Source organism: Triticum urartu, chromosome 7A (assembly GCF_056163025.1).
Source record: "Triticum urartu cultivar PI428250 chromosome 7A, HENAU_Tu73, whole genome shotgun sequence".
Lineage (NCBI taxonomy): Eukaryota > Viridiplantae > Streptophyta > Magnoliopsida > Poales > Poaceae > Triticum > Triticum urartu.
Genome location: NC_141879.1, coordinates 560,582,663 through 560,597,167, shown reverse-complemented (window position 1 = coordinate 560,597,167; position 14,505 = coordinate 560,582,663). Strand labels below are relative to the sequence as shown.

Here is a 14,505-nt window from a genome sequence, read left to right as displayed (position 1 = left end):
CAGCCATGCACTAAATTACTCACTTTCGCCGACGTGTGGGATAGCCAGCATCGGGATCCACCAGCCATGCACTAAATTACTCCGTAGTAGAGTGACGGTAGACTACCCTGATCAAAGCGCCGCAGTAATGCCCAATGAGCCGTCAAATCACAAAACCCCATCCTTTCCAGCAGTAAGTTGGACGGACGAAGCAACCATCATTTCACTCTTCTCTCTCAGCTTCGTCTCTACCCAACCCTCGCTTCTGCCTCATCTTTTTCCTCATTTCTTCAAGAAAACCCCGACCTGCTTCTGCCATTTTTCTTCTCTCCCAAAGAAGGAAAGGTGAGCACATCAATGGTGTTGATTCTGGCCAAGGCCCGGTCTTGCAACCCCGAGACTGATCCTATAACTCCCTCTCTTTTCTTCTTTTGGATTTGTGATTATGGTTTCTTTTCTTTTATTTCTATTTGACAGTTTCTTGATGGACGCTGGAGCACCGGCCGAAGTGATGTCTATGTCTCCGGCCAAAACCGTCGAGGCGCATGGTATGAAGAAGCGCAAGCACCCCGGTGAGACTACCGCAGACAAGCTCAAAGCCATCGCCCTGTCCAAGCCCCCCTCTCCGGGATCCCTCATTAAGCAAGTCCAGGTAATATCTCTTCTTGACGATCTTTTTCTCGATCTTGATCGTGTTTTTTCATCTAACACGTAGTACTAGTACTAGTAGTACAACTTTCTGGGTGATCTTGCATGTGATTTTTGTGTGCCAAATGACGGTTCTAAATTCCTCTTTTGACCAAAACATGCGAGAGGTTGACACAGATTTCTTATAGATTACTTTCAACTACTCCCTCTATCCCAAATTTCTTGTCTTAGATTTGTCTAGATACGGATGTATTTAATACTAAAATGTGACTTGATACATCTGTATCTAGACAAATCTAAGACAAGAATTTTGGGACGGAGGGAGTAGTTTATGAACATCAATGCTACCTTTTAAGAGGGTATATTTGCCTCAGTAACTTGTGTTATGGATATTGCATGTAATCCCTCTGCTCTCATGCCTTTCAAGACATGTTCTAGTGTCTTTGTTCACTCATTTCTGTGCGTATATGTAGTCATATATGGAGTATAATATTGAAAATCATCTTATATTTATGAACGGATGTAGTAATAAAGTATGGTTTCTGTTTGAATTAGAACCAGGTCCGCGGTGGAGATGAAGTTCTCAAAGTCATGCCGTGTGAACTGGAAGACCTGATGATGAGTTCTACTGTTGAACTATCCAGCTGATGTGTCCTTGTTGCCATGTGTCCTGAACTAGTGTTTTCCTGTAGCATTGTTGTCAGGCATGCTCTCGAGGTTGTACTTGACCACAACAATTTCTTGGTTGTGCCTTCGATTACGAAGGGTGTGGTTCTTGTAAAGCTTCCCAACAAATCTGATGCGGCCTGTCTTCATCATCATGTTTATGAGTGGAAAGACCACTATGTTAGGTTCTCCAAGGTTGACAAGATGGTGATGGTGCATGTAGACATCTCACACGAAGTCCATGGCCTAGTCAGTTATGCGGGGTTCATCCCGTAGGTCGGTGGCAAAAAATAGTCTGCGGAGTTTACTTAGTGCAACTTTGCTTGTCTGTAGTAAGTACTATTGTTCAGTACTTGATTTGTGTTTGTGAACCCTGTATTGTTTATTAGTACTGCCACTTTTGGTGTGTGGTCAGTCCTGAGAACGGTCTATGTTAATGTCTGTCCACTCAATTCAGTCTGTATATTTTGAAGTATCCATATCATATTTTTTGTGAGGACGGTCTATCAATTATGGTTACACTCCAATATCTGTATGCATTGCAGGGTTTATCGCACCCACTAGGATTTCCAACCCCATGGATGTTCGGTCCATACGATTTGTCACGACCTTTGGACTGTCCTGCTTGTGGGAGTAGGCGGGGCCCCTGCATGCCACGCGTATTGCATGATCAATCTTCTGTTTAGTACTTCAACATAGTGATTTCCTGGTAAGTATTCACTCGTGTCACATCAAGTAAATCTTATTGATTTACTGTCTAAATCTTATTGATTTAATGTCATGTTTTCTTTCTTTTCCTGCAATTTTATGATGCAGGTTTTGCCATGTGACATTCATCATAGAATAAACCGTTTGGTTTGCTCTACGATGGCTATTTTTGCAGGTTTCACTTCTTATGTCGTGTCAGTAACGAAGGCACTGTCCATCACTTATATTACTGGAAAAAATTGGATTAGTCTGTTGTCTGAGTACAAGCTGAATACCTATGATGAACTGCAGTTTGGTTTAACAAAAATGCCACAATAGTCCTTCTCGCGTTTAAAAGAAATGAAGAAAAAGACTGGATCACGGTCATGGATCCTAGTCAACTTAAAAAGCTGATCATAGCAGACCAGACATGATCGCCGTTGTCTCGCACAGATCGAGCACCAACAGTTGCTCTAGCACTGACAGCGGCAGTAGCTCAGTCTGATCCAGCTGAGGATTGGGCACCGACCGCGTCAGCGGATCAGTCTGATCTACCGGAGGATCAGGCATCGACACTGGCACCTGCTCCGACACCGGCACCAGCTCTACAAGGAGCACCATCTCCGGCAGCAGCGGCGGCGGCTTCGGCACCTGCACCAACACTTGCACTTGCATCTGCTCCGGCCCGTGCAGTTGCACCGGCAACAGACTGGGCTGCAGTTCGCACTTCATATACCAAAGTCCTTACAAAAACCGACATGTCCACCTTCTTGGTAAGCATTGACCGCCCAAGTGCTTCGTTCTTTTTTCTTTCCATGTTGTTTCGCATCATTCACTGTGTTGATCTAACTGTTTGGGTATGTCTTCTTGTTTGCAAACAGAGAATTCCTAGAGCAACGAGGGAGTCGTTCAACAATCCGGGCGACCGCGGCCAAGTTTCTCTTACCATGCGCAGCCTTGGTGTGACTCAACCTGCTCAATATATCATAAGTACAAAGGATGGTCACATGATGATTGATGCTAAAGGATGGTCAAGGTTCAAATCTAAATCATATCTTCCGGTAGGGGATGATGTCAAAATCGAACTTTCTTGGCAAGGAGAGGTGGTCCAAATCAACTTTGAAATTCTTCAGTAGCAGCACGCAACTGCCTAACTGATCTATCCTCCGAGAGATTTTGATGTAATAATCTGGCATGGTGAAACAAGTGTCCTGTGTGTATAAGTAGTACGACAGTATTATTTATGACGTGGTATATCGTTGATAGAATTGCAACTCCGATTGCTGGTTAGGAACTGTCGTTCGATTTGATTCAAACAGCTTCCGTGCTTCATTCAATTTTGTGTATTCGCCTTGCGACATCATCTAAAACCAGCGTCGTACCGATTGCTTGCAATATGAAAAGCGCTGAGGTAGAACACATGGGCCCCCAAACATGCAGGGTCGGCCTGCAGCCCAAAGTCCAAAACCTGGTTTCGAGAAGCACTAGCTCAGTGCAGAAGTGGCGTCCTCCTCCTGCTATGGGTTGGGCGAAGATGAATGTTGATGCTGCATTATCTCGCAATGGTGAAAGGGGAGCCCTGGCAGTTGTGAGCCGGGATCATACAGGCTTCTTCCTTGGAGCATTGGCACTGGTGTGCGAAAGTGTTACTGATCCAGAGATCCTAGAGGCAATGGCATGTTGCGAGGGGCTATCTCTGGCTCTTGACTTAAACCTGCAACAAGTTCAGATTAGCACCGATTGTTCAGCAACAGTCAAGCATATCGGAGAGGCATACTTTTGGCCCAGCAAAGTTATTATGGACGAGATCAAGATGAAGAAGAATATGTTCCAAACCATGGAGATCATACATGAAAAACATGAGTGTAATGTTGAAGCGCATGTGCTCGCAAAAGCTACTACTTCTTTGCCCTGTGGACGCCATCTTTGGCTCACAGGAACCCCCGAAATTATTTGTATACCTATGACTTTTAATCTTCAATATAGCAGGTTTTATCCCTAAAAAAACATCTGAGTATTATATTCTCAGCTGAACCCCCATAATGCCCGTGCGTTGCAGAGGGAGTATTTTTCTTGGCAAGGTGAGCCTGTGATATAAAAGATTTGTATATTTCTTTACAGACGGAGTATCTCTCTGTCAAAAAAATATTTATGTGTAACTAGTTACTCCTGTCTTTCTACTTCCTTTCACTGATATGTGGGGCAACCGGCAACGGGGTCCACGTGCCATATGCACAAATTAGAGTGCACAACTTCACGGTAGACACACCCCGGTCGTAGCGCCGCAGTAATGCCCAATGAGCCGTCAAATCACAAGCCCCCCCTTTCCAGCTTTAGCAGTAAGCTGGACGGACGAAGCGGCAAATTTCACTCGGCCTGAATCCCTTTCTCCCTCGTCTGCTTGTTCAGAGAAAAACCCCTCTCGGCGATTGCATAGGGTTTTCTCATGGAGAACCAGGTACGAATTCTTCATCCATCCCCGATAAACCCAAGTCCTTTGGTCGCAGGTAATCCTAGGATGGCAGCCGCCGCTGTTGATGCATTTTTCTTCCTACTGAATCTAGTGTGTTTCATTTGCAATGCCCAAAGTGCGAGTACCCTATAGGTTTCTGCGCCCTCGGCGAGACGCCACACTTGTTCCTTCTCATCCTAACACAGCATTTTGAAACGCGCACAGTATGTTCCTAGAATCCTCTTTTATATCCGGGAGGGTGGGGGTTTTTGAACATGTTGTGTTCTCATATTATTTTTCCTGTAGTGTATTATTTGCTCTGCCAGAACACATGTACTCAAGATGCTCGGCCTTGCCTTAACTGAATACACTAGTTTAATGTTCATAGTGAAGACAAGCCATGGATATAAGTTCCGAGTTGGGTTCATGAACCAAGAAGATCGCTGCTTTTTTATGGCCAAACTTGGATAAACTTTCTCAAGTGTTACGGACTGAAAGTTGGCGCACGAATGTTGATGGAAATAGCAGAACCTGGTCTCATCTTCACTGCGATCTTCCACCCCGACGTCGTTCCAATTGTTCATCCATGTTAGTTTTGTATCTGGTTCTTGCTTGTTGCCTCGATTACTTCTTAATCCACCTATTTTGTCTAACTAATCACAATTTAACTTTAGAAGTAGCAACGAATCTCTCACGAAGATGCTACTTCTAACTAATATTTTCTTATATTGGTGACACGTGTAGGTTTTTTCAGAGTAAAGCAGTCTGCTCATTTGTTACTCTGTAATAACTCGGCTGTTACTAATGGCACTGAAGTTGACTGGATCGACATCCACAAGTTCCTACACTTTATTGATCACCTTGAGGTCCTTGTGGGGCGTTTCAATGGTGGAAGGCCACGTGGGTATGTGTGCCACTGCTGCACTCGTTGAACAGGTCCAACTGTGTCGAGAAACTTATGGTACGAGCTATTTTCTGTTATATATGTTGTTCATAAACTATTGCTTATACACAGTTTTACAGCTGTGATCTTCTTGAAACAGGAACTGCCGAGTTCTATTGTTCCTATACAGATGCCTGACCATGGTCGGGTCAGACTTGCGCTTGGTCACAGCATGATGTTTATGTCAACCTACTCAATTCCCCTTGGAGGTGAAAAGATACTTCTTCATGGGTGGTCTCAAATAATGAAGGCCCATCCATCTTGGAGAATAGGACAGAAGATTATGTTCATGCTTTTCCATGGCTCTAAAGCGAATATCCTGTTTATTGACCACGTTGCGAGATGAAGCCGCTTTCAGAAGGTTGTGGATGCGCGGGGTGGGGCCTGGGCCTTGTCCTGGGGCTTGGCGGCCTCAACCTTGGTTAACTGTAGGTGAAGTAGCACTGTTCGAGGCGTGCTTTGTACGGTTGAACCTGTATAAGTACTCATACTGCTTTCAGCTTTGGTTGTTAAGTGCCCCTGCTGGTTTCAGTTAAGGTTGTTAAGTACTACAGTCTGCCGTGTTTCTTCAGTCCTATCTTCCTCCAGCCGCCAAAACCAAACCAGCGCCCACGGGGCCGCCTGCTTCCGCCTCCCACGGCTGGCTGCGCCTCAGCGCTCGCATGGCCGCCCCACCGTCTCCTAAATCGTTAACGCCGACGTCCTCCGCGCGCTTTGGTGCGCTCGCCGCGGCGCCGCCCTCTCACATTGTCAACATGGTCAACAAACAACAGGAATCGACAGAAGTATGTGGAGAGGATGACAATAGGGGCCCACCATGTCAGCGTATGGAAAAATAAAATGCTTCCTCCTAGTGTTTTCCTGACATCTGGGACCCACGACATTGGCAGCGTATATAGTCAATAGACAAGAGAACAGCACAAGATCGGCTGACACCTAGGACGTAGCTACTTGAGCAGTATTTTTTTTGTTTGGTATTGTTGAGACGGAGCAGGGTTTGAACTGGGCTGTGGCCCGTCTAGCCCAGGCTTATATTTTATGTTCACCATGTGACCCGCCGAGCTATTTTTTCTTTCTGAAAATGAGCCCAATTTATTTTTTCTGAAGAATACCCAATCAAGGCCTACTTATTTTTCTACGCCCCGATGGGCTGCAACTCTTTTAAGACGCCTACAAATCTTGAAAGTAATATGAAATGGGTTGCAAATATAAAAACAGATGACAAATTGGCAATTACTTTATAATTTCTGAATTTTATTACATTTTCAGATTCCTATTTCACTGGGCATTAACCTAATTTAAATATATCTTCAAAGTACTTTAAATCTGGCTGGACATTTCGGTATTAAAAATAGTTTGGAACCCACAAAAATATGCGAAATTGGCCCGGGCCAACCAAGAAAACGACTGCAATAAATTGCATAAGAAGTTGCCATGAGCTATATATAAATTATTAAAAAAAGAGGGAGTGGTCCGACTTGTGGGCCTGTTTAGTTGACGCGTATGCAAGATTTTTTTTAGTTATTATATACGTCAACAAACCATTCTAGCAGATGTAACCATTGGATGTCAATCCAATGGCCGTCGTGTTTCTTCAATCTCTGATCTTCTTGCTCCAGCCGCCAAAGCAGCATCGGCGGGACCGCCTACTCCCGCCTCCCGTGGCTGGCTGTGCTGCCGCGCAGGCCTCAGCGCCCCCTACTACTCCCACCGCTGGCCAGGCCATCCCTCTACTAACCCACACCCCCTGTTATTCTGTGGCGACGGCAGCCTCACACCGCAGCCGAACCGGTGAACGCTCGTACTCCTCTCCGCGTGTGCATCCACTGCCGTGTCCTCCCCGGCTCCGCGTCGTCCCCTTCCTATGCCTCGCCGTCGTCCACCGCCGTGGTGCTCTCGGCGTGGCGTGGTCAATGTGGTCAACGATCGACTTCCATTGGAACAGTACTTTACGTGGAGAGGCTGACAGCTAGGTCCACGGCAGCCGCAAGGAAGTGCATCCTTATTACGCGCAAAATAATTATTCCTCCACCTGACAGCAGGGACCCACCGGACAGGTCACCAGTATTTTGCGAAAAAAATCATTTCCCCTGACTGCTGGGACCCACTGGACGGGCCACCGTATTTCGCGAAAAAATGTTCCCACCGCTGTCAGCTCGGACCCACCGGAAGTGCCTCCTTATTACGCACAAAAAATGAATACTCCCCCGCCTAGCTGGGACCCACCTTGGTGGGAGGCTGACTTGTGGGCCTACTAAGTTGATGGGGATGAAGGGCCTTGTCAACTTAGTCAATATGAACGATTCTAGCTCCAGTGACCGAACAATGTCCATCCATCGGCCGTAGTGCTTCTTCAACCTCTGGTCTTCTTGCTCCAGCCGCTCAAAGCAGCACCGGTCGTGCCGCATGCTCCTGCCTCCCGTGGCCGGCTGTGCTGCCGCGGAGGCCTCACCGCCCCCTACTATTCCCACCGCTGGCCAGGCCCTGCGGCGACGGCAGCCTCACACCGCAGCCGAACCAGTGAACCCTCGTACTCCTCTCCGCGCGGGCTTCCACTGCCGCATCTTCCCCGGCTCCGCGTCGTCCCCTTCCTAGGCCTCGCCGTCATCCACCGCCGTGGTGCTCTCGGCATGGCGTGGTCAATGTGGTCAACGAACGACTTCCATCGGAAGAGTACTGTGCGTGGAGACGCTGACAGCTGGGTCCACGGTCGCAGGAAGGAAGTGCCTCCTTATTACGTGCAAAATAATTATTCCTCCACCTGACAGTGGGGACCCACCGGACGGGCCACCGTATTTCGCGAAAAAAACATTTGCCCCTGACTGCTGGGACCCACCAGCTACATCTTCGCACGCAAGGAAGTGTCTAACAGTCGGGACCCACCTAGTCGAAGCGTACGTAGCGTTGTCATTCTGGTCGCGAACGTGTACGTACATATATACTGGTCGATGTAGAGGCGCGCACATGCCGTAGTAGAGGCGCGCACGTAGCATGTACACGTACGTACAGCGGCCAGGGTGCAAGAAAGAAAATTCGGCCAGATATGTGTACATACGGGCGGGGTCTCGAACGCCTACTCACGCATACGTACGGCTAGGGCTCGTGTTCATGGGGAGGCAACGGAATGCGTCGTGTTCATGGGGAGGCAACGGAATGCGTCGTGTTCATCGGGAGGGCTTGGATGGAACGGGCGATGGAAACGAGGCCTGGCGTACCGCACAACGGAGGAAACGGACCTCCTACATTCGGAACAGGGTCCTGTCGATCGGGAGGGGTCTGGTGTACCGCAAAACAGAGGAAACGAACCTCCTACGGTCGAAACGGGGGTCATGTTGATCGGGAGGGGTGTGGCGTACCGCAAAACGGACGAAACGGACTTGTGTTGGAGCACTACGATCGAAACGGGGGTCCTGTTCATCAGGAGGGGTGTGGCGTACCGCAAAACAGGAATCCACGGGATACTATTCATCTCCACCGTCGACCCCCTCCAGCCTCCACGAGCTACTGTTCATCCACCGTCGACCTCATCCAGCCTCCACCTGCGACTATTCATCCACGGGCTCCTGTTCATCCAGCCCCCACCGCACACTACTCCACTGGCTACTGTTCAACCAGCCCTCTCCACGGGCTCTTGTTCAACCACCCCTCCACGGGCTATTGTTCATCCTGCAACCCACCATTTACTATTCATCCTGCCCTCCACGGGGTGGTCCTGTTCATCCAGCCCTCCACGGGGTCCTGTTCATCCAGCCCCAACCGGCTTGATCGATCGGGGTCCTGTTCATCCAGAGGCAACACCACGGGGTCCTGTTCATCCACCCCCACCAGGAACTGTTCATCCAACCCCCCCCCCCCCGCCGCAACGCTCACTGTTCATCCAGAGGTAGCATCGGTCGGCTTCAGTTAGCAGAAGTAGCGAAGGAATCACTCGATCGGTTCAGTTAACAGTCATCGATCGATCGCTCGGGTTCAGTAACGCGTAGCCTGCAGTGCAATCGCTCGGGTTCAGTTAGAGCCCAACGCCTCGCTCGGGTTCAGTTAGAGCCAACGCCTCGCACACACGCGCGTACGTGTATGAGAGAAACGCGCATCGCTCGGTCCCCGACCTCCCACCGTAACCGGGAACTCCCCGAAATTTTCCTCCCCCTTGCTTCTACCACGGTTTTTTCCGTCATGGACGGCGCAAAGAATGTCATGCAGCTACGTCTCTGGCCCGCCCAGGACGAAAAGCCCATTTTCTGTCATGATTTTTTATCATAGAAGTAGGAGCCCACACATCTATGATGATACCGGGTTTTGTCACAATTATCGTCATAGAAGTGTCATATGTATGATAGAAAAAAATTCGTTCGGCCCAAAATGTCACGGATGTGTCTTTTTTTGTAGTGAGGATATAGTCCGGCTGTCTGAGGACCCCCTAATCCAGGACTCCCTCAGTAGCCCTTGAACCAGGCTTCAATGACGATGAGTCCGGCGCACAGATTGTCTTCGGCATTGCAAGGCGGGCTCTTCCTTCGAATACTCCATAGAAGATTTCGAACACAAGGATAGTGTCCGGCTTTCCAAAACAAATTCCACATAGCACCGTAGAGAGTATAATATTTCCACAAATCTAATTTGCTGACATCTTTTCATAACGTGACATCACGCCATGGCCCGGTCATTATTCGAACCGTTTTTCTCAACCAGCTACTGCACATATTGCAAGGCGGTTTTCTTGGCACGTCTTGTCGAAGCAGAGATCGTGTCCCCTTATCACGAGATTCTCATCAATACGGGTGTGGGTAACCCAACCGCGCCATCAATCACGGCGCTTGGGGAATAAGCGAGTTTACCAGGTAGGTGGGGAGGCGCATAGTTTCTTCCGCCCTTATAAAGGGACAAGGACTCCTCCTTTTCACCCACGCCTTCTTCTTCCCTGCCCATCCATTCTCGCGCACTCGAGCTCCAGCGCCAAAGTTCGCATTTCCTCCGCAAAACCACTCCAAACATGTCTGGAGCGGGAGGCAAGTGGATGGTCTCCTCTGTTACGGAGGAGAACATTACGAAGCTCCGGGAAGCCGGATACCTGGCCGCAGATATCGCGCACCGGCTCCCAGACGTGGGGCAGATCATCCCTACCCCCGAACCCCACAAAAGAGTTGTATTCCTTACCCATTTTGTCCATGGGCTGGGATTTTCCCTCCACCCATTTATTCGCGGGCTCATGTTCTACTACGGGCTGGACTTCCACGATCTGGCCCCCAATTTCATCCTCAACATCTCAGCGTTTATCGTCATGTGCGAGGCCTTCCTCCGCATCAAGCGCCACTTCGGCCTGTGGCTGCAGACCTTCAACATTAAACCGAAGGTGGTGGTCGGCCAGCAAGCGGAGTGCGGAGGCGCCATGGTGGGAAAAATGCCCAACGTCACCTGGCTCGAAGGCTCCTATGTGGAGATAGTGAAGGGGTGACAATCGGGGTGGTTCTACATCACTGAGCCGCGTGACACCAACTGGGTGGCAGCCCCCGAATTTCGATCTGGCATCCCCACGCGGCTCACCTCCTGGAAAGCAAAGGGCATAGTTCATCGGTGGAGCTAACCGAACTCCAGAACTGTGTTAAAAACATGATAAGCAAGAAAATCAAGCTTGTCAACATGGTCCAGGTCATGCTCGTCCACCGAATCCTCCCGTGTCAAAGACGGGCATTCAATATGTGGGAGTTCGACCCGGCTAAGCACCAGATGCTGCGAGAGCTCTTCAACATGACACACCAGGACATCTGGAGGGTGTTGTTCAAGTCCGCCAAGGTACCTCTTCCCCTTACCGAGGATCGCGGACTCAGCGCAAAGTGCCCTGCCAATCTGGTAAGCTCCTTATATCTCATAAGACGTTTCTTTCCCAAGTATAATCATGTGGGGGGTCTAAGCCTCCATGCCATTTAACAGGAATGGGTCGCGACAGTGGAGCGGATCGATTGTCCGGCCCCACTACCCGAGGATCCAGCAAGGGCTCTCTTAATGGAGATGCTGGTTCCGGTGCCCTATGAGGCGCCGGAGAAGAAGGCCAAGAAGAAGGCCACTGGGACCAGGAAAGGTCTCCGGCGCAAGGTCATATCGAACTCATTGTCCGATAACACCGAGGCGCCTTCCTCCCATGAAAATGAGGAGGAAGAAGAGGAAAGTTCTCCCCCCCCCCCATCCGGAGGAGACAAGAAAAGGAAGTCCGTCCCGTCAGGGGAAGCCGAATGGTCCAAGAAGGGAAGGACTCTCCTTCCGGACTGCTCCACGGCGGCCGCTTTTAGCGACGAGGAGTGGTTACCCAGGGACAAGCCCCTGGCGAAGTCGTAAGTATCCGGATACCATAATAGTTCTTGGTATGTTTTATTTTATTACTTCTTATGATGCCGAACATGATCATGCAGCCCATCCAAAGCCTGTATCAACGCATCCTCTTCGGATGAGTCTTTGCACCCGTCAGAGATGAACAGTGATTCACTCCCGACCGCCTCCTCCCCCCACCCTATGGACGACGTCGAGGTGTTGTCTCAAAGGGTACTGGACCAAGGGGAGAAAGTTTCGGAAGCGCCCCAAGGCGACATTCCGGACGCTGGGCGCGCGAGGGGCAAGACTCCCATGGGCTCTAATGCCGGGGGCAGCAAATCTAAGGGGGACAAGCCGTCTGTGCCGATGGCCTCTGTCCATCCAGGCGCATCGGACAATTTGCTGGAAGCGCTTCGCGGTGCTTCCATTGACGAAGAGCACCGCACTATCATGAGTGCGGTGGTCAAGAAGGTTCAGTCTGCCTGTCGGGGGTTGGGTGCGACATATGCCAATGGATGGCTTATCATGGTGGGATCGAGTAGAACATCGCTGGTGCGCGGAAGCAGGATGAGGCGTAGACACGTACGCTGGCGAACTTTACCCAGGTTCGGGGCTCTCTTAGGGGATAACACCCCTAGTCCTGCTCTGCGGGGTCTCCGCATGATCACTAAGGCTCAAGTGTGTCCAATGGTGCTCCTCGAGCTGTATGCTAGAGGTGGGAGAAGGCAAGGCTTGCTCTCTCCTCCCCTAGGTATGAATCTAGTCCTATCCGGGTGAGAACCCTTTGCATGGGTGCCCTGGGGGTTTATATAGGCCTACCCCCCGGGGGTACAATGGTAATCAAGCCGGGCGTAGGGCCCGACTGTCAGTCTCTCTGGTCGTCGGCTTCTCCGCCGACTGCTGGGGCCCACAGCTAGGTGGGCCCCGTCGGCTGGTCTGGTACGGAGCCGACAGGCCACCCCCGCCGCTCGCGGGTCCTGCCAGTTGTGGATTATTGTAGTTGTGTTGCTAATTATGCGTGCTCTGTCGGGGAGGCGTGGCTACAGTCCCGCCACCTGGTGGGAGATCACTGTAGCCACTCTGCATCTTATCTGGTTAATGGTGCATGGGGCCCGGAGGAAGGATCGGACCGGCTGCTGGGAGCCGGCCTCCCTCGGGTCCGACTGGTGCGGCTTCCGCTACCCTCCGGGCTCTCGCTGACCGGTAGGGCCCGCCGTCCTTGGGCCGTACCGACAGGCGGTCGTGGGAGCTGGATCTGGCATGTCAGGAGTGACGTCAGGGGCGAAGTGGCAACAGTGTCACGCCGGGCGGAGATCTCCGCCGGTATGAGGCACTGTGGCCACGCCCGCCCCTGAATTCGTGGGGGGGTGGGCTACACTGTTGCCTCACCCCGTCATGTCTTCTTTAATGGGGGTGCGGACTTTGAGGGCACCGTGGGCCGATTGCTGGGAGCCGGCCTCTCTGGAGGCCGCCTGCCAGGAGTCGACCTATCTTGGGGCCGTCTTCCTGTGCATGGCCGCCTTCCAGCAGTCGGTCGTCCAGCCAGCCGACTACCAGAAGGCGGTGCTTTATCTCGGTGTCTTGAGGGGCGCAGCCGGCCCGATGTCTTGAAAGGTACTGGGACCTGGGTTAGGCTACCCATGGCCCATTACTCCGATAGTAGTCCTCGAAGCTGGTGAGGCGCCGCGGTTGGTGAGTCAAGGAGCCTCAATAGTTCCCTCCTCCGAGTACTCTCAAGGAAGCCTCGTCCGACTCCCGGGAAGCTGGTTGGCGGGAGTTGGTCACGTCCAGTCGGATCTTCCTGGAATTTTGAAGGCATCGGCGGGAAACTGATGGCGTGCTGACTAAGCTTCTCAGTTAGCCAACGGTCGTGGGCACGCCACATGGTGCCAGCCGGCCGGGCTAGCCTGTAGGCCCACGCGCGCGATGGGACGCCTCGGTAGGCCGGGCCCACCATTACCGGGCCTCGGCTCACGAGCGGATCCGCTGCGGCCGAGGCGGGCGGTTTCGCTCGCCCGTGGAGTTACTGCGCGCAGTAACTTTGCGTGTTAAAAGGTGGGGACGTGGGGTCATGGGCACAGTTGATCCCACGATCCCACACCCGCCCCCTCGGCTTCATAGCCCGCGGGCTATAAGTAGGGGAGGAGAGGGAGGAGCAGAGCTCGCGCGCCCCTCTTCCTCGCCCCTGCTTCCTTCTTCTTCCTTTCACCGCAGCGCCCCCCGAGCCACGCCGGAGTGCTGCTGCAGTTCGTCTCCGTCGAGCCCGTACGCCCGAGCTTTCTTGCTCTGCCCCACTCTCAGCTTCCTCGCCGCGCCTCTCTCTGTCGAGCTCTCCATGGCGCGCGAGCGAGGACGGGACTGGGACGGATCCAACATCAACGAGGATCATATCACCTTCCTCCGCGAGACGCGGCGTCTCCCCGGCGCGGATCAGGTGAAGGCGTGCGTGCAGTCGGAGGGAGAGATCTCGCCTGCACCGGGTGAGGGCGAGCGGGTCGTCTTCCGCTCGCACTTTATCCGGGGCTTCGGCCTGCCGGCGAGCGACTTCCTCCGCTCGTTCCTCAAGTTCTACCACCTTCAGCCTCATCACATCACGCATAACACCGTGATGCTCCTGGCCGCCTTCGTCACGATGTGCGAAGGATACCTCGGCGTTCTCCCCACCATCAAGCTGGGGAGAGACTTATTTTACACCAAACTGGGCACCTTCGTCCGGGAGGTGGCTGCCCAGTGTGGTGCTTTTGTTGGGGTCCGCCGGCCATCGCCGCAAAACATCTTCCCCACCATCAAGCTGCCGCAGTCGGTGAAGATGTGGTAGCAATCCTAC

At 51.6% G+C, this 14,505-nt stretch overlaps 1 protein-coding gene across 1 annotated transcript in view; it reads right to left on the bottom strand.

Moving 5' to 3' along the window:
- The window catches only part of LOC147960455 (uncharacterized), a 72,615-nt gene extending 58,600 nt beyond the window's left edge, over window positions 1-14,015 (bottom strand). The window contains exon 1 of the mRNA XM_087533359.1: window positions 13,888-14,015. Coding sequence (XP_087389485.1) covers window positions 13,888-14,015 — 128 coding nt within the window. The remainder of the gene's footprint in view (window positions 1-13,887) is intronic.
- Between the last annotated feature and the right edge of the window lie 490 nt (window positions 14,016-14,505).